The 22,497-nt window shown below is 43.6% G+C and overlaps 2 protein-coding genes across 2 annotated transcripts in view; one reads left to right on the forward strand and one right to left on the reverse strand.

The window, feature by feature from the left end:
- Positions 1-6,837, forward strand: part of Npc1 (Niemann-Pick disease, type C1) — a 55,956-nt gene extending 49,119 nt beyond the window's left edge. Inside the window, exons 19-25 of the mRNA XM_013014889.1 lie at positions 235-350; positions 759-888; positions 2,531-2,731; positions 3,444-3,675; positions 4,489-4,602; positions 5,543-5,705; positions 6,739-6,837. Coding sequence (XP_012870343.1) covers positions 235-350; positions 759-888; positions 2,531-2,731; positions 3,444-3,675; positions 4,489-4,602; positions 5,543-5,705; positions 6,739-6,821 — 1,039 coding nt within the window. The 3' untranslated portion in view covers positions 6,822-6,837. The remainder of the gene's footprint in view (positions 1-234; positions 351-758; positions 889-2,530; positions 2,732-3,443; positions 3,676-4,488; positions 4,603-5,542; positions 5,706-6,738) is intronic.
- Position 6,838: 1 nt separating this feature from the next.
- Positions 6,839-22,497, reverse strand: part of LOC105984590 (chromosome unknown open reading frame, human C18orf8) — a 32,224-nt gene continuing 16,565 nt past the window's right edge. Inside the window, exons 7-21 of the mRNA XM_013014817.1 lie at positions 18,943-19,083; positions 18,342-18,445; positions 16,855-16,944; positions 16,638-16,743; positions 15,346-15,457; positions 12,440-12,484; positions 12,145-12,198; positions 10,802-10,930; positions 10,241-10,347; positions 9,023-9,142; positions 8,668-8,745; positions 8,314-8,418; positions 8,158-8,226; positions 7,845-8,070; positions 6,839-7,314 (exon numbers count right to left, since the gene is read on the reverse strand). Coding sequence (XP_012870271.1) covers positions 7,238-7,314; positions 7,845-8,070; positions 8,158-8,226; positions 8,314-8,418; positions 8,668-8,745; positions 9,023-9,142; positions 10,241-10,347; positions 10,802-10,930; positions 12,145-12,198; positions 12,440-12,484; positions 15,346-15,457; positions 16,638-16,743; positions 16,855-16,944; positions 18,342-18,445; positions 18,943-19,083 — 1,563 coding nt within the window. The 3' untranslated portion in view covers positions 6,839-7,237. The remainder of the gene's footprint in view (positions 7,315-7,844; positions 8,071-8,157; positions 8,227-8,313; positions 8,419-8,667; positions 8,746-9,022; positions 9,143-10,240; positions 10,348-10,801; positions 10,931-12,144; positions 12,199-12,439; positions 12,485-15,345; positions 15,458-16,637; positions 16,744-16,854; positions 16,945-18,341; positions 18,446-18,942; positions 19,084-22,497) is intronic.

Genomic DNA, 22,497 nt, shown 5'->3' on the forward strand with positions numbered 1-22,497 from the left:
AAAACAGATTTTGTTTTTAAAAGTTGGTTTTAGTAAAAAGCATGTTAACTTGAGCTTTAGCTGAGCAAACCCTTTCAAAGAATTCCTTTACCACTTAGTACTTTGAAAGTTTACGTTTTTGTTTTTAATGAATGCTTGTAGTTTTTATATTGACTGATAGAAGTATAAAGTATAGAAAAGGGAAAAGTATAGAAATTGGGGCAAGTTAGTAATTTTCTCTCTCCTTTTCTCTAGCACCCGGATTGGCTTTGCTCCTTCATCCTGGATTGATGATTATTTTGACTGGGTGAAGCCACAGTCTTCCTGCTGTAGAGTCTACAATAGCACTGACCAGTTCTGCAATGCTTCTGGTACTTTCTCCTCCTCTTCCAGACATTTCCTTTCATTTTTTTTTCTTTTTTAGATTTTAAATATCATTTACCAGTCTTTCTCATGTTGCCTGTTTATATACCAATGCTGACTCTCATTTCCTTTGTCATTATCCCTTTCCTCAGTCATTCACTGTTTTGCTAATAGTGGGGTTTTACCGTGGGTCTTAGATTTGCCAGGCAGATGCTCTACCACTAAGCCATGCCCTCAGTCCAAGATGAAACTAATTATTAAATCTACTGAAGTACAAAAGTCACATATGGCTGAAGCTTTTGGACTAAGGAAAAGATTCAGGAAATACTTTCCTTCATTCTTTTAAAAGTTTTGTTTTGTTTTAAATCTGGAGGCCTGTTCTTCTAACAGTTTGCTCCCAACTTTGTTTCTGCCAGTGGTTAACCCTGAATGCATCCGCTGCCGGCCTCTGACTCCAGAAGGCAAACAGAGGCCACAGGGTGGAGACTTCATGAAATTCCTGCCCATGTTCCTTTCTGACAACCCTAACCCCAAGTGTGGCAAAGGGTAAGTGCCATTGATCTGTGCTGGATAAGCATCTACTTCAGCCAGAGAATTGAATTGAGAGTTGACAGGAAAGGGACCCTTTGCTACCGTTTCAATCCTGTGAAATAAGAGGAAAATTCCTCTTAGTTTTCACCCTGACCTGGGCACTGGTTTCTTATGCTGCTGTCTCCTCCTCCCAGGATATTGAATGGGACAAATTCCTGTGCATTTTATGTGAGGAGTGGAGACAAAGAGGATAGATGTGCTGGAATTCCAGAGTCTTAAAAAAAAAAAAAAGCCAATCTGTCTCATTGTGCCAGTGGATATAAAGAGCCACACCTTTGCTTTGCTAATGTCATCACAGGTTAAGGATTAAGACTGTTAACCCTAGCATGCTCCTTGCCAGCCTGGCCATATGTGAGGGTACACACTTTCATTCCACTATCCAGCCAGCTGGCCAGTTGTCCCAGACATCTGGCCCAGAAATAGTAAAGATGGCTAGAAGCCTAGAGGTTGATTTGGGAGCTTTTATTGCTAGATGGTCATACAATGTATATTCAGTAAACTTGGTTTCTGTAAAAATAAACGTTTTCCTAGAGCCCTATGTCCCAGAGCGCTATGAGACAACATATGCAAAGTCTTGAAGAAGTGTCCTAGCTAGCCATGTAATCCTTACATCTGTAATGCTAGCTACTCAGGAGACTGAGATCTGAGGATCACAGTTCAAAGCCACCCCAGGTAGAAAAGGCCCCAGGAGATTCTTAACTCGGCTTAACTACTCAAAAGTCAGAAGTGGATGGGGCTGGGAAGGTGGCTCAGTGGTAGAGTGCTTACCTTGCATGCATGTGGCTCAAGTGGTAGAGCTCTCGCCTTGAGCTAAAGAGCTCAGGGACAGAGCCCAGGCCCAGAGTTCAAGCCCCATGATTGACATTAAAAAAAATAAAAGGGAAAAGAAAAGGAAAAAAAAAAAGAAGTGGAGCTGTGGCCCAAAGTGATAGAGCGCTAGCCTCGAGCAAAAGAGCTCAGGCACAGCACCCAGGCCCTGAGTTCAAGGCCCCCCCAAAAAAAAATCTTAAAGAAGTATCCTAAAAGTAGAAATGGATCTTGCAATTTATTTTGCTTATAGCACTTGTACTCTGGACATCAAACTGAAGTAAATTCAGTTGTGATGATGGCAGTAGCCACCACTTTGGGAGAGATTCAGTATGCAGGGTCATGTGCCCCCTGACCTTACTGCAGTGTGCACCACCCAGCCCATGGGCATGTGGTGGTATGCCATTCCTAGATCTGGTAGCCTAGGCCCAGGTGAGGAGCTCTGCCAGGCTCATGCGGTTGTTCCTTGGCATGGCTGAGTGTGAGTCCAGGCCCTTCCCTCCTCCCTATCGTATATAATAGCACTGAGTAAACCCATATCAGAACATGTTTGATTATGAGTGGAACCAGATAGAGAAACAATAGCCACTGTGATCCAGAAAACCACGCCAGCAAAGAAAAGTCCGTCTGGGTGGAAATAATTCAGTCTTCTACATTCCCTGACCAGGAAGCGTCCTTCCTCTGGCTGGTGTCTGGGCTAGGTCAGGTGGCTTCACTGTGCTGGGAGGACTCAGATGAAGCCCATGTTTTAGAAGTCATGACCTTCCTGATACCCACGGCTCTTTCTCAGGGGACACGCTGCTTACAGCTCAGCAGTTAACATCCTTGGCAATGACACCGGTGTAGGAGCCACGTACTTCATGACCTACCACACCGTGCTTCAGACCTCTGCGGACTTTATTGATGCCATGAAAAAGGCTCAACTTGTAGCCAGTAACATCACCAAAACCATGGGCATGAAGGGTAGTAATTACCGTGTGTTCCCATACAGGTAACGTGGGGATTTTATAAACAAGCGTTTCCTGGGAAAAGGGTCTAACCCTGGTGGGGGAGGGGGGGAGGGGAGGATTTGCCCTGGTAGGATACTAGCCTTCAGCTTTGCTTTGGACACCTGTGCCATCCTGAGCCCCAGAGACAATATAAATACATTGAACACATGCTAGATAGAATTGGAGTCTCTACCATGGTCTGAGAGGTGCAAACAACTCGATCTGTGCTGGGTCACACCTGAGAGTCTCATTGTAAAATCGTGCAGGCCAGGGTTTGAAGAGCAGGCCTGTTCTATCAGCCCTCAGCTGATGGAATCCCTGTCTTCTCATGACCTAGAATAGGCAGACTTTTTATTAAGGTTGTTGGGGTTTTTTTTGTTTTGCCCTGCCAAGAAGATGATTATGTATGAAATTTGAAAAATAGAGAAAGATAAAAGAAACAAGTGCTTTCCTATCCCACCGCTGTCAATGTCCTATAGGACTATAGCAATTTTATATACAATTTTATGGCAATTTATAAAATGCATGCTTTGGAATCTTACCAGGCACTCCTTCAGTGGTTGGGGCCCAGCAGAAATCTCCCTGAATTGTAAAGCCAGGGAGGGGTGCTCAGTCTTGAGTGGTGTGGTCGCACAGATTTGCAGGTGTGGCAGGGAACTAGGCGAGCTCCCAGGAGCCAGCGCAAGCTGTAACCGTACTCCTCTTCCTCCCCAGTGTGTTTTACGTCTTCTACGAACAGTACCTGACCATTATTGATGACGCCATCTTCAACCTCAGCATGTCCCTGGGATCCATATTTCTGGTGACCATGGTGGTTCTGGGCTGTGACCTGTGGTCTGCAGTCATCATGTGTGTCACCATCGCCATGATCCTGGTCAACATGTTTGGCGTTATGTGGCTGTGGGGCATCAGCCTGAACGCAGTTTCCTTGGTCAATTTGGTGATGGTGAGTCCTAGCCTACTCTTTATTTTGTCCTGGACTCCTGTGTCACCCGTGTGGATTGATTCCACATAAGCTCTGAAGGAACCCTCTTGCTCTTGGGCTGCCTCTTAACTCAGTGCCCCAGTGAGTGAAATGAGCACTGCACAGAGGCAGGGCAGGGCACGGGGCGCATCAAGGGAGGTAGAAGCAGTTACTCAACCCCTATCATCTCAGCACTCAGGAGGCTGAGATCGGAGGAGCTCAAGTTTCCTGGCACCCTGGGTTGTGCACACTGGCCTCAAACTTTTAAGCCTCCTGTCTCAAACTAAAAAAAAATGAATTTGTTTCGTTCTTCTAAACCTTTTGCTTGCAGCCATAGTAACTAGTGTGGAAATGTGGTAAGATTAGCTCCAGTCCTCCGCCTTTATTCCGAAGGTACTGGAAAGGCTTGCAGTGACAGCAGGGTGTTCACTGTTTGCTTATAAAGTTGCCTTCCCTATGGAGCCTTCTCTACCATTGCCAGCAAGTATTGGAGATTATGGGTGGTTGCTAGTGGAAGGTGAAACCTGCATCTGTGCTTTCAGATGGGGAAGTCTTGGATTGATACGTGTGCTGGTTTGGGGTGGGGGGGTGAGGCAAACTCTCCTTAGGATCCTAGAATGTTCCTGCTACAACTTGGGTGTGTGACAGGGTGGTGGGAGTTGTATTGTGAAAGGGGTGCTTTAAGGCTCCTGTAGCACCAGGTGCCTGGTAACGCTTCTCTCTTGGGCAAGGAATAGCTGCTTTGGATCTCCAACTGGAAAGATCATTGTAACTTATGAAAGCACTTTATTCCAGAGCTGTGGCATTTCCGTGGAGTTCTGCAGCCACATAACAAGAGCATTTACAGTGAGCAAGAAAGGAAGTCGCGTGGACCGTGCTGAAGAGGCACTGGCTCACATGGGGAGCTCTGTGAGTGTCCTTCTTAGTGTGGGCAGGCGGGGCAGCATGTTAGGTGGCCTAATGACTCTCAGAAGAAATTAAGTTCAGTGGGTCAGAATTTGGATTCTAATTAGGCTGCAGCTCCCAAGGATCACAAATTCCACAAGATGGCTATCTCCTGTATAGCCCACAAATTCTTTAGAACTGAACTGGCATGCAATGAAGCCACTATGCTCCAGGACCCAGTGACAAACTGTACTTGATGTCTGTCTGGGGTTCTTAGTCCAATTCTGTATCCTGGAATATAGACCAGAAGTTACTGTGACACTTAAAAAAAAATCAAACACCATTAAAAGTGTAATGACCACAGTTGAACATTATGGGTGGACAACACCCAAAATCCAAACACAGGAGAATCACAAGTTTGAAGCCTGCCTGGACTATATAACCTTGTCTCAAAATAAAAAAAAAAAAACCTTAAAACTTTAGTTTAAAAATAGAAGACAGTATGTATGAGAAATACACACCTTTTGCCCTTAAAATACCTTCTTAAAACTTTTCCTCCAGACTCATAGAGCAGCAGGTACAATGTAGGTGGAACGCAGTGCTACTCTCAGTAACTGGGAAAGCTGTCCTATAGCATGTGGATCTTGAATATGAAGATGTCAGTTGAGCCCGGGGGCTGGTGGCTCACGCCTGTAATCCTACCTCCTCAGGAGGCTGAGATCTGAGGATCGAGGTTCAAAGCCAGCCAGGGCAGGAAAGTTCATGAGACTCTTATCTCCAATAAACCACTAGAAAACTGGAAGTGGCACTGTGGGTCAAGCGGTAGAGCGCTCGCCTTGAGCTGAAGAGCTGAGGGACAGTGCCCAAGCCCAGAGTTCAAGCCCCACAATTGACCAAAAGAATAAAAAAAATGTCGTTGTATATGGAGATGTTAATGATGTTAATAATTTATCTCTTCTTTTAGGTATTCAGTGGAATCACACTTACAAAATTTGGAGGGATTGTGGTGCTAGCCTTTGCCAAATCTCAAATTTTCCAGATATTTTACTTCAGAATGTATTTGGCTATGGTCTTACTGGGAGCCGCGCATGGACTCATTTTTCTCCCCGTCTTACTCAGTTATATAGGTGAGTTATTTTTTAACAGGTGGCACAGGAGGATACATATCACTAAAAGAAAAAGTCGCCGGGTGCTGGTGGCTCACGCCTGTAATCCTAGCTACTCAGGAGGCTGAGATCTGAGGATCACGGTTCAAAGCCAGCCCGGGCAGGAGAGACCATGAGACTCCTATCTCCAGTAAACCACCAGAAAACCGGAAGTGGTGCTGTAGCTCAAGTGGTAGAGCGCTCGCCTTGAGCTGAAGAGCTGAGGGACAGCGCCCAGGCCCAGAGTTCAAGCCCCATGACCGACAAAAAAAAGAAAAAGTCTTAGAACATTTTTTAAGTACTTGTACTAATTGTCATTTCATAAATACCACTGAGTAACAATTGTCTTTAAGAGGGTAACAGCCAGGTGCCAGTGTTTTACACCTAGTTACTCAGGAAGCTGAGATCCAGTTATCATAGTTCAAAGCCATCCTGGGCAAAAAAAGGTCTGCCAGACTCTGATCATTTCCAATCACAGCAAAAATGCTGGAGGCACAGATCAAGCACCAGCCAAGCAAGCACAAAGACCCTCAATTCAAAAAGAGCTGAAAGAAGAAAAAAATGGAGTAGGGGACTAAAGGGACATTTCTGTCCAGAGATTTCGTGATTGTACCAACTCTTTCAATAGAAATCACTGACGTGTTTTTTTGGAGGCCCCATTTATTTGTGTAACAAAAGCCTTTTAAAGTCAGATTTTAAGCCAATTTGAAGGTTTGCTGGTTCCAGGGCCCACACTGCTACTGAGAGATGTATGAGTACAGCCAGACCAGAACCTGAGCAGAGCTGGAGAGCAGCTCACTTCCCTGAATGCTTAAATACTGCCTCTGCTATTCTTCTTAATTGGAGATTGTCCTTATCTCTGATTACTCTGCCTCGTATTCATGACTCCTGGTTGAAAACAGTATAGTACTGACTTAGTGCTGGCCTAACAAGTAGTACTACCAAAAGGGGGATGTGGGCATCTCTGAGATTATTTAATAGAGAAAATAAGTCTAAATTACTTTTTTTTTTATAGGACCATCAGTGAATAAAGCTAAAAGACATACCACTCAAGATCCGTACAAAGGCACAGAGCGAGAGCGACTCCTGAATTTCTAGCCTCCCTCAGGGTGTGGTAATGAACTTGAATGAACTGTTTCTAAGGACTGTCAGTTACCACTGGTGATTGGGCTGTCACAGCAGCTCCAGACTCAGGACCGCATGCTTGACTTGTGAAGCAGTATTGTGAAATCTGAAGGTGATTTTGGGACACTAAAGCTTCTTCGGAAAAATTGACCTTGGGCAAGAGGAAGGTCACATTGATCTGTGAGTGCAGCCTACTAACTGACCCTTTTTACAGGCCAATCTAGGCCCTGTCTCCTGTTGTTTAGGAGGGAGCCGACAAACATGTTCTATGCCATATTTTTAGTCCAGATGTTGTAGATACACTTTAATAACATTTTGTAGTTTAAAGAGATTTATTAATGCAATAAATTAACTTTGTACACATTTTTATATAAAAAAAACTAGTAGTTTCAGGATGTTGTGGGCCTCAGAGCTTGATCTCCAAACACCTGTTTGAAAAAAGCAACATGGTCTTCACAGTGTTCTCCTACAAAAGAACAAAGACAGTACCTCATAAGTTGTGTCCGAGGCTTTAAAGTTGTTTTGTAATAAAATACCTTGTTTTCCTACATTTTGGGGTGGCCCCTCTTGTTGCAAAACAGGTACCTTCTCAACCCTAAAAAAGTGAAAGAGGGACTCTCATCTGTCCAACCTATGGTCTCAGAACTCTGTTCCTCTCCTTCCTAAAGAAACCAACCTCAGATCTTACCACTATTTTAGAGATGAAAAGAATTGGCCCGTGCTTTTTATCCAATACTGAAACTTATTGTCACAGTGTCTAGATTGCCCACAGTGGTTGCTGAATGTTTTGACCATAAACATCTCCACTGCAAGTACCTTCAGATCCTGCCAGTGTGCAGATCTACTCGACTCCAAGTTGTGGGCTAGGCAGGCTCTTACAAACTCCACACAAAAGCCAATCCAGGAATCCTCCTCACTAAGGGGCTACATACCCAAAAGTATGACCTGCTACTCCTCCGTTTGTTCCTCCAGGTAGCCACAGCTACTTACTCTTACCTGGTGTGAAACTTGGGTTCCCTCGCAAACGCTGGTTTCGCTGTTCAAAAAACCGGAATATTGTGTAGAAAAGCATGTTGTCTTCAGTCTGCTTTGCAGCATCTAAAAATTTCCGGGCAGAAATGTTGTCATGGCCACCAATACCCCGGATAAACCTTAAGGCAGCTAACACTTGGTGTTTGGATAGAAGAACTTCCACTATTTCATCATTTGCTGTTGAAAGTCGCTGGAAGGAAGGGAGACAGATGCAGATCAGGACAGGCAACAGGAAGGGACTTTCATGTGGTCAGAAGCTATGATGAGCAAAGGTTACCTTCAACATATCCAGAGACAGCTGATGGGCCGGAGGATAAAAACTCTCTAGGGACAACAGCAAACAGGCCTGAAAGACAGTGCCAGACTAGCTTCAGCAGGAAGGTCATAGTCTTCTGTTTCTAATCACAAAAAGTAAGATTCTAGTGATACCCACCAATGGCTTGGAGTCACTGAGCACATGGTACTGCAGAAACTGGTGGAGCATGTAGAAGAGATTATGCTGGACGAGTGTCTTGATGACAAGTTCGTGTAAATAGTGCTGGGAACAAAAGAAAGGACAAGGCATTTCCAAATCCCCCTGGCACAAAAGACTGAAAGCTGGCTGGGACTGTGGCTCCCTAACTCACAGGCAGAAGTTACAGCTGACAACAAGTATCTTCAATGCAGAGCACTCACAACATTCTGCATATATATAGACCTTTCTAACCCAAGTCTCTCCCTAACTGAAGATGGACACTGCTTCTCTGTAGCTCCTCTCATTCAGGATGCCACGAGGATTTGAAGGTACCTGTACTGCGATCTGAAACTGGTTCAGCGAGCGAATATACTCCATCAGCACAGCTATCACAAACTTATGTGGCATCTCCTGCACAGAAGAAAAAGCTTTGTTAATGTCAGAGATGCAAAAGGAGCTACTTCTAACTCCTATCCCCACCCACCCTTCTGCTTCCCACCATAAAGGGGCCCAGGGTACTGTTTAACCACATGTGATTATTTCTTAGATCCGAGTATCAGAGTCAACTTGAACTTGAGAGCACCAGGCCCTCCGCTAAGACGGCCTGTCTATTACAGTGCATCCTGCTATTGCCCACAACTCCCCATCTGGAGAACTCAGGCTGAGAGGCTGAAAGGCTGCAGCATACCTTGTTCTCCGTGAATGGTGACAGCACATGGGTATACACATCAGACTGATCCACCACGGCTTGGGTCCGCACTGGCCTTTTGAGAGGTGGGTTGCTCCGGCTTTGCCCTGCTTCCACTGCCTGAAATAATCACAAATGGTGACCTTACCCATCTTCTAAAGCAGTTGTTCAACTGCTGTTGCCAAAAGGACCGAATTCCTAGGTGTGAACTTTACAAGAGAAGACCATGATCTCACTGCTTAGAAGAAACTTTTCCCACACTAGCTGGGAATAGTTGGTCATCTAGAAAAGACTTCAAATCTCAAGGGGGAGGGAGGGAGGTGGGTGGGGTGGGGAGGGATTAAATCAGCCCAAGTCACATTTTTCCTAACTTCTCAAAAGTCTAATTTTCTTAACCCTGGATTAAATAGCATTTGATATGTAATAAAAATGAAATAGCTAACTAGTTGCCTTCCTTGTTAATAAAGCTCTAGCCGACAATAAATGAATGGCTCTTAACACAAATCCAAGTTTTTGTTGAATTTTGTTGTATCAGGATTTGTAAGTAGTAATCCTGAGACCCCTAAATATAGCAAGAGCTGCAAGAAGACCCTGGTGGCTTTCCATGTTTCAAATCACTGGACCCCCCTCCATGGATTCTGCAGCTGTGGTTCAGGCCAAAACCCTTTGCTTCTACAGTCCCAGAGCCCCTTGTATCTTTGGTGAGAGGATCACACTTCAGTGCTGAGGGCTCATGAAATCTGACAGCCACAGTGCAGGGAAGCTCTTCAGAAACTGCTGGAGAGGTCAGACCTATCGATTCCTACAGCTCGGTACCAGCGACAGGACTAGGCAAGGCCTAGCAAAGCCCAGCAGCCTTCCACAGTCTGCTTCAGACCTGCCATCCCCAAACAGCCAAAGCACAGTGGAGCTCTGGGCTTTTTGTTTAGCCATATCCACAGTTCAGGACTAATAATATCCAGGCTCATATAAAATAATGCAAAGCCCAGACCGAGGATCTACCTACATGTAAGATCAAACATAGATTTAAAAATTTTAAACAACAGCAAAACAGGGAAGGTAGACACTTAAGTGAGATGTAGCCTTAAGTTGGTGGATGCAGGGCCTGCGGATGCATCAAACCTCAGTGACATGATGCTACCATAATCTCACACTACTGAGAGGATATGGGGCTGGGGGAGGAGGGAGGAAGTCTTTGCCATAGTCCATCTAACTCACCATTGTGTAACTCTGCTCAGCGTCCAAGTACTTCTTATACTCCTGGTTGAGTTTGTCAAAAACAGTGGCTATCACAGGCAGTGTGGCTTTGTCTGACTCACTCAGCACTGGAAAGGATACAGTGTACACACAGATAAATGGCTTGTGTAATCTTTGGGATTTCAGCATGTTGCTGATAAAGCAATCTCAAAGAGACGAATACACACATTCCCTTAAAGGGCATTCAGAGAAATGTTATGTTTTAGACACCTAACACCTGAAAATCACTCCAGATCCCTTTCTGGTGACTAAAGAAAATAACAATGGTAGATATCACAAGATTCTGCCATTTGGTTAGTTGTTGAGGGGAGTTGTTTTTGAGAGGAGGGAGGGGGTCTCACTATGTTTTCTGGCTGGCCCTGAACTCCTGGGCCTAAACTTCTCCCTTCTCACAGACTGTTTAAAGTAGCAATATACGTAGTTCAAGAGTTGGATTCCAAAAGATGACTGTCTTTAAGCTAGGAATAAATACCACTGGCTACTAATGGAACCAGACCCATGGGGAAGGACTGGTCAACTTACTCTGAGAGCAGACAGACAGGATGACCATCTTGCACTCCTTCCTCTGAAGAAGAAAGTCCATCAGCCTGCCTTTATCTGGCAGGAGATTCACTATGGGCTGAAGTTTCACCTGGAGGTTCCATAGAAACCCTAGATTTTAAGAGGCAGCAAATTTAACAATATGGTGCAACCAAAACCAAAGCTCAAGTGGTTCCCTAAACATCTGTGGGGGGCACAGAGATTGCAAGCACAGTTAATCACCCTCTGTTCCCAATCATCTTGGAGCCGGGACACTGAGAACATGTTTGACAGCAAAGAGAGTGACACATTATCTTTGCAACCTCACAAGCAAGCTCTGCATTCAGAGATGCACACTAATGGCTCTTATATATGGGGGCAATTCCAAATGGCACCTTCCTCTCTATGGTACCTAGATGCCTTTCAGTTTTTCAAGTAGACAAAGATGTACTGGGTGCCAGTGGCTCACATCTGTAATCCTAGCTACTCAGGTGGCTGAGATCTGAAGATCATGGTTTTATGCCTACATGGTCAGGAAAATCCATGAGACTCTTATCTCCAATTAGTCATCAAAAAAGCCAGAAGTAGAGCTGTGGCTCAAATGGTATAGTACTAGCCTTGAACAAAAAAGCTCAGGGACAGCACCCAGGCCCCCTGAGTTCAATCCCCAGGACTGGCACACAAAGATGTTAGCATATCAACCTCAATCCTGTAACTCAGTTTCCCCTGCTCTCATTCCACAGAGGAATTTCGTATTTCATCAACTTGTCGATCCACACATGTGAGCACCTCACTGACAGGCAGGAAGGTTGGTAAGGCCTTCCTTAACTAGAACTCTGCTGCACCAAAAATGATCAGAGTGACCACTTTCTCAACTCAAGCCAAGGTGAGGGCATAACTAACACATTCTAGTTATGAAGTGAATGCCTACGGTATTAAAGCTCTCTCCTTGAGAATCTGAAGCTAAGACAGAAAAATACATGACTGACTCGATCAAAGTGGAAAGTGCTCTAAGAATGGCAGGGTAGGGTAGTGAGGAAGGGAACAGGATCCTAGACACATAGAACAGAAATGGCCACAGTACATGTGGGAATGGCAGAAGGATGGAGACCCCATGCTGCTGAGTCTGGCTTTTCAGACTGGGCTTGTAGCAAGGAATGACCATTCTTAGTTGTTCCTTCCATTATAGAAACAGCATATGCTCATGATAAAATTAACAAACACTAGGGATGGGAGTCTAAGGAGGAAAGCAACTCTATTCCAAGGCTAAACAAAGAGGTCACTTGAAACAATCACTGCCAAGTGGTGATTAGAGTAAAGAAGCACCATTCTCTAAGCAGACCTACCTTGGCTGGCGCTGATAATGATGTCAGGTTGAAAGACAATCCAGGATGAAGAGTCCACGTATTAATAGGAAATTCTAAATCAGGAATAAAAATGATCCCACTCCTATGTGTTCAGGCACCAAAGGAGCCCTAGGTGGTCAGAAAAGCTCCCAGGAGTGGCCCTTGGGGCCTTGCCCACAGCCCACTGGGATAGGGCAGGGCAGGGAGAGGCAGGGGGTGTTCCAGGACCAGCCTCTGAAGAAGAGGTGGCCACTCTCCCCTTTGTGCACAGTGCCAAGGCCTTTGTGAAGGATACAGAGTTTACATGGAACAGGAGACTGGCTGGTCACGGCAGCAGGACCTACGAATTGAGAAAACAAGTGAGGCACAGCAGCCAGAAAGCACTGCAAATGCTGTTGCTGGTACTTAAGATGCAAAAAGCACAACTTTGGAGCAGGGCACCAGAGGCTCATACTTATACTCCTAGCTACTCAGGAGGCTGAGATCTGAGGATCAAGGTTCAGAGCTAGCCAGGGGAAGGGAAAGTCCATGAGACATCTAACCACCAAAAAGCCAGAAGTGGAGCTGTGGCTCAAGTGGTACAGTGCTACCCTTGAGCTCTAAAGACTCCAGGCACAGCATTTAGGTTCTAACTTCAAAAAAAAAAACAATAAAAAGAAGCAAAGCTTTGTTAATAAATGTATATTTGCTTGCTTATAGGTAACTAAGGAAGAAACAAGACCACTGCCCTGTGTCACTTGTGACTAACTTGTGAATAACCATGAGAATGCTTTCCTAGGGAGGGGAAGCACATCAAGGCTTTGGTCTTTTTAATAACCAAGGATGACTTGTCACCATTTAGACCTACCTCAGAAAATGACCTGGGTAGTTCAAGTCAAACCGCTTGTAAATAATTAGCTTGACTATTCAACGAGTAGGTCCCAGGCACAGAGAGCTCACGTGGAGAGGAGCACACCCACCTCCCATGAAGCGACTCATAAATGACTCGTGGCACTGCTCATGTGTCATGCGGGTGGCCCTACAAACTAAACACAGTTCCTAGTTCTGCGACCCTACCCAGGGACAATCAAAGGGCTGACTTAATTTAAGTGGTCAATTTGAACAGACCCCAAAATGGGAAAGAACCCAGCCAGCCAGGCTTCCAACCAGCACGCACACTCTGGCCCTAAGAGTGAAGATCTGAACTGCACCACCAGCCCTTAACTCTGCGTCTCAATACACCACCAAGTCCCATGCCTGCGGGCCTGGTGGCTTCAGTCCTTAAGGGCCCCCAGGTGACCCTATTGTGCAGAAAAATGGAGGACTGCTAGTTTAACACACTGAAGACAAGAAAAACCAGCCAGCTGGCTTCTGCCAAATTACATCTTTCAAAACGGCCCCTTCAGTTCTGATTTTATATCCACCATCAGCAAATGACAGCATATGAAGGGCAACACACAATCTCAGCATCTACCTTCACACTCAGTGGGCAGCAGAAGTAAATTCATCATCCAACATACTCTATATTCTTTTTTTTTTTTTCAACAGAGTCTCAGCCCAAACTGGCCTTGAACTTAAGATCCCTCTGTTTTAAGTAGCTGCGATTACAGAAGTGCACCACATCTAGCTATCTAGCTGATACTTTTTTTTTTTTTGAGCCAATCCTGAGGCTTGGAACTCAGGGTCTAACTACTGAGGTTTTGTGCTCAAGTTTCTGTGGTTTTACCACTTGAGCTACTACTTCTCTTCCAGATATTTGGTGGTTAGATGGAGATCAGTTTTTCACAGACTTTCCTGCTCCAGCTGGCTTCAAACCACGATCCTCAGATCTCAGCCTCCTGAGTAGCTAGCATTACTGGCATGAGCCACTGGCACCCTGCTACAATCTACTTTTTTAATGCTAACATTATTATCCAAAAAATGGGAACTGCCAGAAAGAACACAAAAGGCAGAATAACCTAACACCCATCTGTGGAAACCAGCTTCTTCTTCCCACTTTGCCATACAATGGGTAAGGTTTTTTTGCTGACTTAGCAAGATGAGACTAGCTGTCAACTTCCCCTGTATAAGGCTCATGGACCTCTTAAGTGCAGGCTGGGCCAACTCCCAGATGTAAACGGTATTCCTTTTACATGTGAATAAAACATAGTTATCAAGTTCCAAATGCTAAGCGTCTGACTAGAGTTTATACTGAGACGTCACCTATGTAACTGCATCCCAACCAACTGCCTTTAAAATTAAAAGAGCAGAGCTCTGTCTTGGAATGAATTTATACTTGGTGAAATGAGCCACATGGCTTCTTTCTTCCTTTCGGAAAGCCTGACCTCATCCTTTCCAGCTTTCCCCAAGCTCTTCAGCAGGAAGAGGGTGGACCTGGAATAAACCTCAGAACCACACGATCAGCAGCTTTGGTACCATAGGCAGAACTTAATATAACTAACACACAAAATGGAAAAATGAGAGGATAAGGTAATCCCAGTTAATAGCCATAACAAGCCATATGTAATTTCTGGGTTACTGTTAGGGGTTTAGCAACACTAAAAATATTTCAACTTCAATGGGTAATTACAATTTTCCCATTGCAATGCTGAGGGAAGAGAAACCTATTTTCTTCAAAGGAAGATTCATTTATGTTATAAAATCCTTCCCCAACACTATTGCAGCTTATACAATCAGCAGCAGCAGCCTTATCTGAGAGAGAGAGAGAGAGAAAGAGAGAGAGAGAGAGTGTGTGTATGTGTGTGTGTGTACCCTGGGGTTTGAATTCAGTACCTCAAATTCTTGCTTGGCTTTTTCACTCAAGATTGGTGTTCTACCACTTGAGCCTCACCTCTACTCCTAGCTTTTTCTTTAAGCTGGTTAATTGGAGATGGGAGTCTCATGGACTTTTCTGTTCAGACTGGCCTCAAGCTGTGATCCTCAGATCTCAGCCTTCTGAGTTAACTAGGACTACACCACCAGGCAATAGTGGCTATTGTTAAAAACAGAACAATTGAGCAGGCAGGTGACTCAGTGGCCAAGTGCTTGTCTAGCATGCATGAGGTCTTTCATTCCAATGCCAGAACCACCAACAGCTGAGAGGAAAACACAAACAAAAAGCAAAAACAAAAAAACAAATGCCCCTCCGCAAACCAAGCAGATGCAGGACTCCCTTGTTATTTTCTTGGGATTCCCCAAGATCACAGCAAAAACATGGGGAAATTCCATGGAATTCCATTTTACCTGCCATGGGGATCTGATAGGGTTGAATCGATCGAGCGGGGAGCACGGGGTGATGGAAGGTCACCGTGCCATCAAACTCTCCACGTAATTTGATGTCAAATATTACCGACGTCTGCCAGGGAGACAAAGAAAACATTGCATCACATCTCACTGTTGCAGATCAAAGTCTATGTCTGCATTCTATTCGCAGAGACCAGTTCCTGTTCGTAGAGCAATGTACAGTAACACAACTCAACTTCCATCTTCACCTCCACTCACAAAACCATACTGCACTTACGGCATTTTTCCTTCAAAAAACGTAATGCAATTTAAATAGCTCTTTTCCTTTTCGTTCGAATCACTTTCACTAGTCAGAGACAGGGAGTCACCACTCTGGGAAGGGAGGGGACGTGGCTTGTCTAAACCAGCCTAGAAAAAATGGGACCCACTTCAGATCTCAAGGGCCTCAGAGTATTAAATGACAATTGTCAGGCACCGTCCTTCATGCCCACACGTGGAGCACAGAGCTCACAGACTCAGGCGACACGGACACTAAGGCTCAGTGGGAGACTCCCAGCCAAACTGCTCCAACAAGTTTCAAATGTGCTATTTCTGAAAGTTAATTATCTTTAACTATCAAGGAATCACTTTTTTCCCCTAAACCATTAGAATATGAAACTAATTTACCCTAGTAGACTTTAAGCATAGAGAACACTTTCTAAGCTAGGTGGCCAGTGGCTCACACTTGTAATCCTACTACTCATATGGCTGAGGCCTTGAGGACCACAGTTCAAAGCCAGCCAGGGCGGGAAAGTCCATAAGACTCTCATCTCCAATTAACCACCAGCAAAGAAAAAGTCAGAAGTAGAGTTGTGACTCAAATGGTAGAGTGCCAGCTTTGCTAAAGGATAGCAGCCAGGTCCTGATTTCAAGCCCCAGCACTGGCATTTAAAAATAAACACTTTCTTGCCCTTTAGAAAGTTGCCCCATTTTCATAGAGGTTTGTTTTTGTTTTTTGGTCAGTCGTGGGGCTTGATCTCTGGGCCTGGCTGCTGTCCCTCAACTCTTCAGCTCAAGGCAAGTGCTCTACCACTTGAGCCACAGCGCCAATTGTGGTTTTCTGATGGTTAATTGGAGGTAAGAGTCTCAGTGGACTTTCCTGCCAAGGATGGCTTTGAACCGCGATCCTCAGATCTCAGCTTCCTGAGTAGCCAGGATTACAGGCATGAGCCACTGGCACCCGGCTTTCATAGAGCTTTTAAGCAAGTCTCCCATGTACAAATATAAATCAGATTCCCACAGCCAGCTCTCACCTCTGTGTCCTGGTGATGAACAACTACAAGGTTGTCCACCACATTTAGAGCAAACTTTCCAGTCCTGTTTAACTTCAATATATGCATCTTTTTACAAGCTCCCTCTCTGTAAAACAACAGAAAGGTTTAAGAAAAAAAAAAAAATACAACCACCAGATCCACAGGCCTTCGCTGTGATTTTAAAACCAGAGAATGATGGCAGAGAGCATGGGCGTACCGTGGCAGATGGTAGAGGACCACCTCCGCTCCTGTACTGTTGGAGGTACGAGAGTGGTGTCTCAGGAAGAGAACGTAAAGCTGCCCGTATCTAAGGAGAGGACAGACACGTAAGTCCTGTGCGGCCACTTAAAACTCCTCCTTTCTAAAGGCTGAATTATCAGGTCATAGTCAATTATGAGAATTCATTCAACAGATTATTTTGCAGTCAACAGAGATGTTTAGAAAGTGATGGCAGTTACTGTCACAAAGCCTACTAAAAGCAGAGTGGAAAGTCAGGTGCCTGTAATCCTAGCTACTTAGGAAGCTGAAATCTAAGGAACAGAAGTTCAAGGCCAGCCCAGTCAGAAAAGTCTGTGAGACTCATCTCCAATTAACCAAGACAAAAACAAAGTAAAGCCAAAAGTAGAGGTGTAGTTCTACTGGTACAACTTGCCAGCCTTGAGCAAAAAGCTAAGGGACAGCATCCATGCCCTGAGTTCAATCTCACTATCAACACCAAAAAAAAAAAGAGTGGAGAAAGGAATGCAAACTTCACAGTTTGATCACAGTCTTTCCATATAAAACCATAAATCCAAGTAGAGTCCAAAAATAGTAAAATGCATGATAAGTTATTGTAGAATGATGAACTATGGCTATTTTCCTTCCTTTCTTCCCGAGTTTTCCTTAACAGTAGGAAAATCCAATTACTATGCTTGCTAGGTATCATCTAATAAATGTCACTGTAGGCAGTTCCTGGATGTCTGCTTCTATTCTGGGGATAACATGGAATGGGAAAGAGACCATGGCAGCCAGGACCAGATCTGCTTTATAAACTAGGATGCCGATAAAGAAAAAAAAACCTGTGTTACTAAGTCTTTATGTGTAGAAACTCACAACTGTAAGTAATTTAGAAGTGAAATCATGTGGGCTGTGGAATCAGGGGTGAAGGGTAAAGGGTTTGCATCAGTTTCCCTTTCTGTTTTGGAAAATCTCAGTATGAAGGTTAAAAACTGACATACCTGCTTTTCCAAATGGAAAATGCACCTAACACTTCAGTTCTATGTCCATTTAAGAAAAAAGTCTATCTTCTTGAGAGAATGTTTGTGTAAGCACAATTTTTTGTTAGCACAAATCAGTTATACATTTTAACATGTCTATGTGCACACTGCATTTTGAAAGAGCATTGATATTCTAGCTAAAACAAAGCTTAAGTTTCAAGTCAGAAAATGAAAAGTTTTTGTAAGGAAATTCTAAGATAACTAAGAAATTATTTCAATATTCTCACTGTAGGACATAAGTGCGGGGAAAAAACTCTCAGTTCACACAGAGCTAGTAAAAATTTTTAAAAAGAATGACAAAAGACCCAAGTTTTCTATATACATAAAATTCACCCATGAAACAGGAAAAAGAAAATTCTCAGGTCCCCTCACTAAGGGTTCATAATGACTCCATTATTTATGTCACTAAAACCACCGCAAGAAGGAATCGTCTCAAAGAGGGACATACATGGTGGCCATGGCGATGTCTCGTTCAGAAAGGCTAGGTTTAGTTGACTTCGGTGTAGCTGGTAATTCAATCTCAAACTTGGGTAGCTTCGACATAGTGCCAGCCTATAGGGGAAAATATTGCAGAAAATTTCTTAAATCAGTGAAGAATATACACGACACTTGTGTGTATGTGTGCAACACACACTAATTTGTGTGTGTGTGGAGCCTGGACTTAGGGACTTGAGTTCTTGCTCAGCTTTTTGGGCTCATGGTTGGCACTTGATACCACTTGAGCCACAGCTCCAACTGCTGGCTTTTTGCTGCTTAATTGGAGATAGAGTTACAGACTTTCCTGCCCAGATCTCGGGCTCCTGAGTAGCTAGGATTACAGGCATGAGCAAGCTACCAGTGCCTAGCTATTTTTTCCTCCTCACCACAAGTCTTCACAGAATGAATCATTCTTGGGAATTGTTAGGGTGGTGCAGTGTGCCCTCTAGTGGTCAGGGCAGCGAGACTCATGTTGGAGGAAATGCCCCTTTTTAAGGACTTGCCTGGTATGGTAATAGAACAGACTAAGGGTAGGGAGAGTTTAACTTAAAAGAGGGTGGACTTAATCTAACCTTAAAATAAAAAGGCTGCAGAACATTTTCAAGGACTGTGGTAGAGAGCAGAATCACAGCACTCTCTGGACAGTACATGTACCAATTCACATTGATGTTGTGGCTCTTCAGGAGTTTCAGACTCCGCTTCTCTGGTAATACCTAAAGAAAGTTCAAGACACTGAATCTTCATTTCAAAAGCTCAAGACAAGACAAGCCCAAAGAAACATAGGTCCCATGGTTTCCCTTATTTGCAATATCTAGTATATGTATGAGTCAAGCAGAAAAGGTCAGATAAGTTGATGTTAGGAAATTGAACCCTAAGATATGTATTCAAATTTTTTTTCTTTGATGCATTTGTTTCTAATGCATTTATAAGATTATTTCTTTGTTGCTTTGTATGTCCCTCCCCCCACAGTATAACCCCTGCTTTCACTGTATTTGATGTGGGTATAATTTGTGGAGGGGAAGGGGAAAAACAAAGTCGTTTAAATAAGGATACAGGTGGCCCCATTGCAACAATGAGAAGTACAAGTTGTCATGTCCAAAACGAACTTTACAACTTTGGTGGTGGGGGGGGAGGATAAGGTGGGGGGGGGCAAGGGGGAGGCTGGCAAGGGATGGGAAGGGGAAACAAAGGAGGAGGCTACAATGCTTGATAAGAAATGTACTCAGTATCTTGCCCATGTAATTGTACAGTATTTTCACAATAAAAAATAAATAAAAATTTTTTTAAAAAAGCTCAAGACAAGACTAGAAGAGTGGTGTAAGTGGTGGAATGTCTGCCTAGCAAACATGAGGCCCTTAGGTCAAAACCCAGTATCACCCAAAGGGGAAAAAAAAGATTCACTACAGTAAGTTAAGAAAATAAGCCCACTGATTAGGCAATTGCTATGTATATTTACTAGCACAGGCTTAGTGCTTTTCATAGCTGCACTTACTCTTTACGGTAACCCCCTTAGGCAAGTACCATCAGCTCTACTAAACAGATGAAGGAGCAACTGAACAACACAATTACAATCTGCAGGCTGCTCACTACAAAGTCCATAGCCAGGCACCAAAAAACAAGGAACTACAAGTTCTCCATTATCAAGGAAATGGTCAAAGAAGCCCACTACCAGCCAGGTGCCAGTGGCTTATACCTGTAATCCAGCTACTCAGGAGGCTGAGATTTGAGGATCATGGTTCGGAGCCAGCCCAGGCAGGAAAGTCCATGACACTTATCTCCAATAAACTACTCAGAAAAAGTCGGAAGTGGTACTGTGGCTCAAGTGGTAGAGTGCTAGCCTTGAGCATGCACAAAGAGGCTCAGGGACAGTGCCCAGGCCCTGAGTTCAAGCCCCAGGACTGGGGGAAAAAAATATTACCCTCAAGACTTCCTTCTGCCTGGTCTCCATATTCGGCTAGCAGGGAATACCTTCTCCCTTTTCTTAACTCAAGAATCCATCAAATGTAATATTTTGGAATCAGAACACTTTTAAACTATACATAGACTATACATAGTCTGACAGGCTAAGGAACAGTGTACAAAGACCAGAGAGTAATGTTCAGGGAGCACTGTGCTGAAGATCTACTGTGGAAATCAAGGCTGGAGACACGAGTCTCCTCCTGATCTGTGCATAATAATTACATATTGCATTCCTATTTCTTTTCAAGCTATGTCCTGAGGACCATCTAGATGCCCATCATGTACATTTTCCTACTAGTAAGGACAGACAGGGTTTTTAAATGATTACTGCGAAGAACTGCTTTGCACAGCAAGTCACTGCAAGTTCTCTGTGTACGGGATTTAATGTTAAAGTATCCCTTCTACAGAGTATTTGAGGATAGCCTTATGGCAAAGCATCATGCCCTTAACCTCTCACATTTCTTTTACATGGGTCTATTTTCTCCACCCATAAATTCTAAATTACATTGCTTTCATTAGGTCAATAAAATTAAAACCTGAAAGAAGCTAGCAACTTTGACACTGGCTGATCAGAAGCAACCTCACTAGGCCCAGCAAGTAGACTATATTAAAGAGAACTATCAAAGGACTTGAATAAAGACTTCTCCAAAGATAACACACAAGTGGTCCACAAGCACACCAACAGATGCTCAAGGCTGGGGGTATAGCTCAGGGGGGAAGCACTTACCCAGCATGCACCTGGCTCTGGGTTCAATCTCTAGTACTTGAGATGGGGATCCATAGCATCATTAACAATTTAAACCACAGTAGGAGATCACTTCATAGTCACTAGGATAGTTATTAAAAAAACAGGGCAGGGGGTAACAATGTTCAACAAGAAATGTACTCTACCTTACTTATGTAACTGTAATCCCTCTGTACATCACCCTTACAATAAAAGTTAAAAAAAATGAAAACAGGACAGGCTCTAGCTCACAGGTAGAGTACTAGTTTTGAATGTACAAGGCCTTAGGTTTGATCTCCAGCAGTAGAAAAAAAAAGTAACAACATCCTTGTCAACAAGGATACAGAGAAACTAAAACTCCTGTGGTGTACTGTTAGAATTTTAAGACGGTATTTGTCATAGAAGTGGCAAGTCACCAAAAAGTTTTAACAACAAAATCACGAACATCTGTAGTCCCAGCACTTAAGAGTATGAGGCAGAAGGATCTCAAGTTTGAGGCCAGCTGGACTACACAGTGAGATCCTGCCTCAATTAATTAAGATAGAACTACCAGAAAACCCAGAAATGGTTATATATATGTAAAGTATTAGAAACAGGTCCTTGAAGAGATGTCTGCATACCATGTTTCTAGCAGCTTTATTCATAAGAACAAAAAGGTAGAAGAAAAGGAATGCCTACCAACAGATGAAGAGATCTGCAAATATGGTACATACACACATCCTGTCTTGAAATAAGCCAATCACAAAAAAACACAGTGTACTAATTCTGCTTATTAGGTACCCGAAATAATTCACCTTAACAGAAATAAGAACTGAAAGTTGACAGGATTGGGAGAGGGTGAAAGGGATTGTTTAATGGATGCAGAATTTTACTTCCAGAAGCGATGTTTCCCTACAACATGAAGGAATGCTCTCAATTACCAGTTTATTAAGGGTTAGGATGGTAACTTTTATGTTGTATGCTTTTTACCACAATAAAAAACTGACATCATCAACACAAAGAAAACCCAAGTGTAAAGTGAGAAGATGATGCTCACACCTCTAGTATAACAGAGAAACCATCTTTCTGCCTCTCCAAACATTCAGTTCTGGCAAAGGTGTAGGAAGGGGAGATTACTACACTGCCACTGAAAGTACATGCCTTCCATTCACACCTGTGCTGCAATTCCAAGAACTATCTCACACAGGAGTATAAATGTATGCGACTATGTCTTTGTCCTTACAGTGAGATCAGATAGACATACACAGGAACTGGAAAGTGAATGCTATTTATCTACAAAGCAGAACACAATTCAGTCAGAATAAAATATGGAAGAGATATTTAAGATATAACACCATGCCCAAAATTTGTGTATAAGCCAAATCTTATATACAATATTCCCCTTTCCATAAAAGAATGTTTGAATGTAGAAAAATATGTAGGAAATTGGGCCAAACTGGTTAAA

Source organism: Dipodomys ordii, unplaced genomic scaffold (genome assembly GCF_000151885.1).
Source record: "Dipodomys ordii isolate 6190 unplaced genomic scaffold, Dord_2.0 Scaffold25, whole genome shotgun sequence".
Classification (NCBI taxonomy): domain Eukaryota; kingdom Metazoa; phylum Chordata; class Mammalia; order Rodentia; family Heteromyidae; genus Dipodomys; species Dipodomys ordii.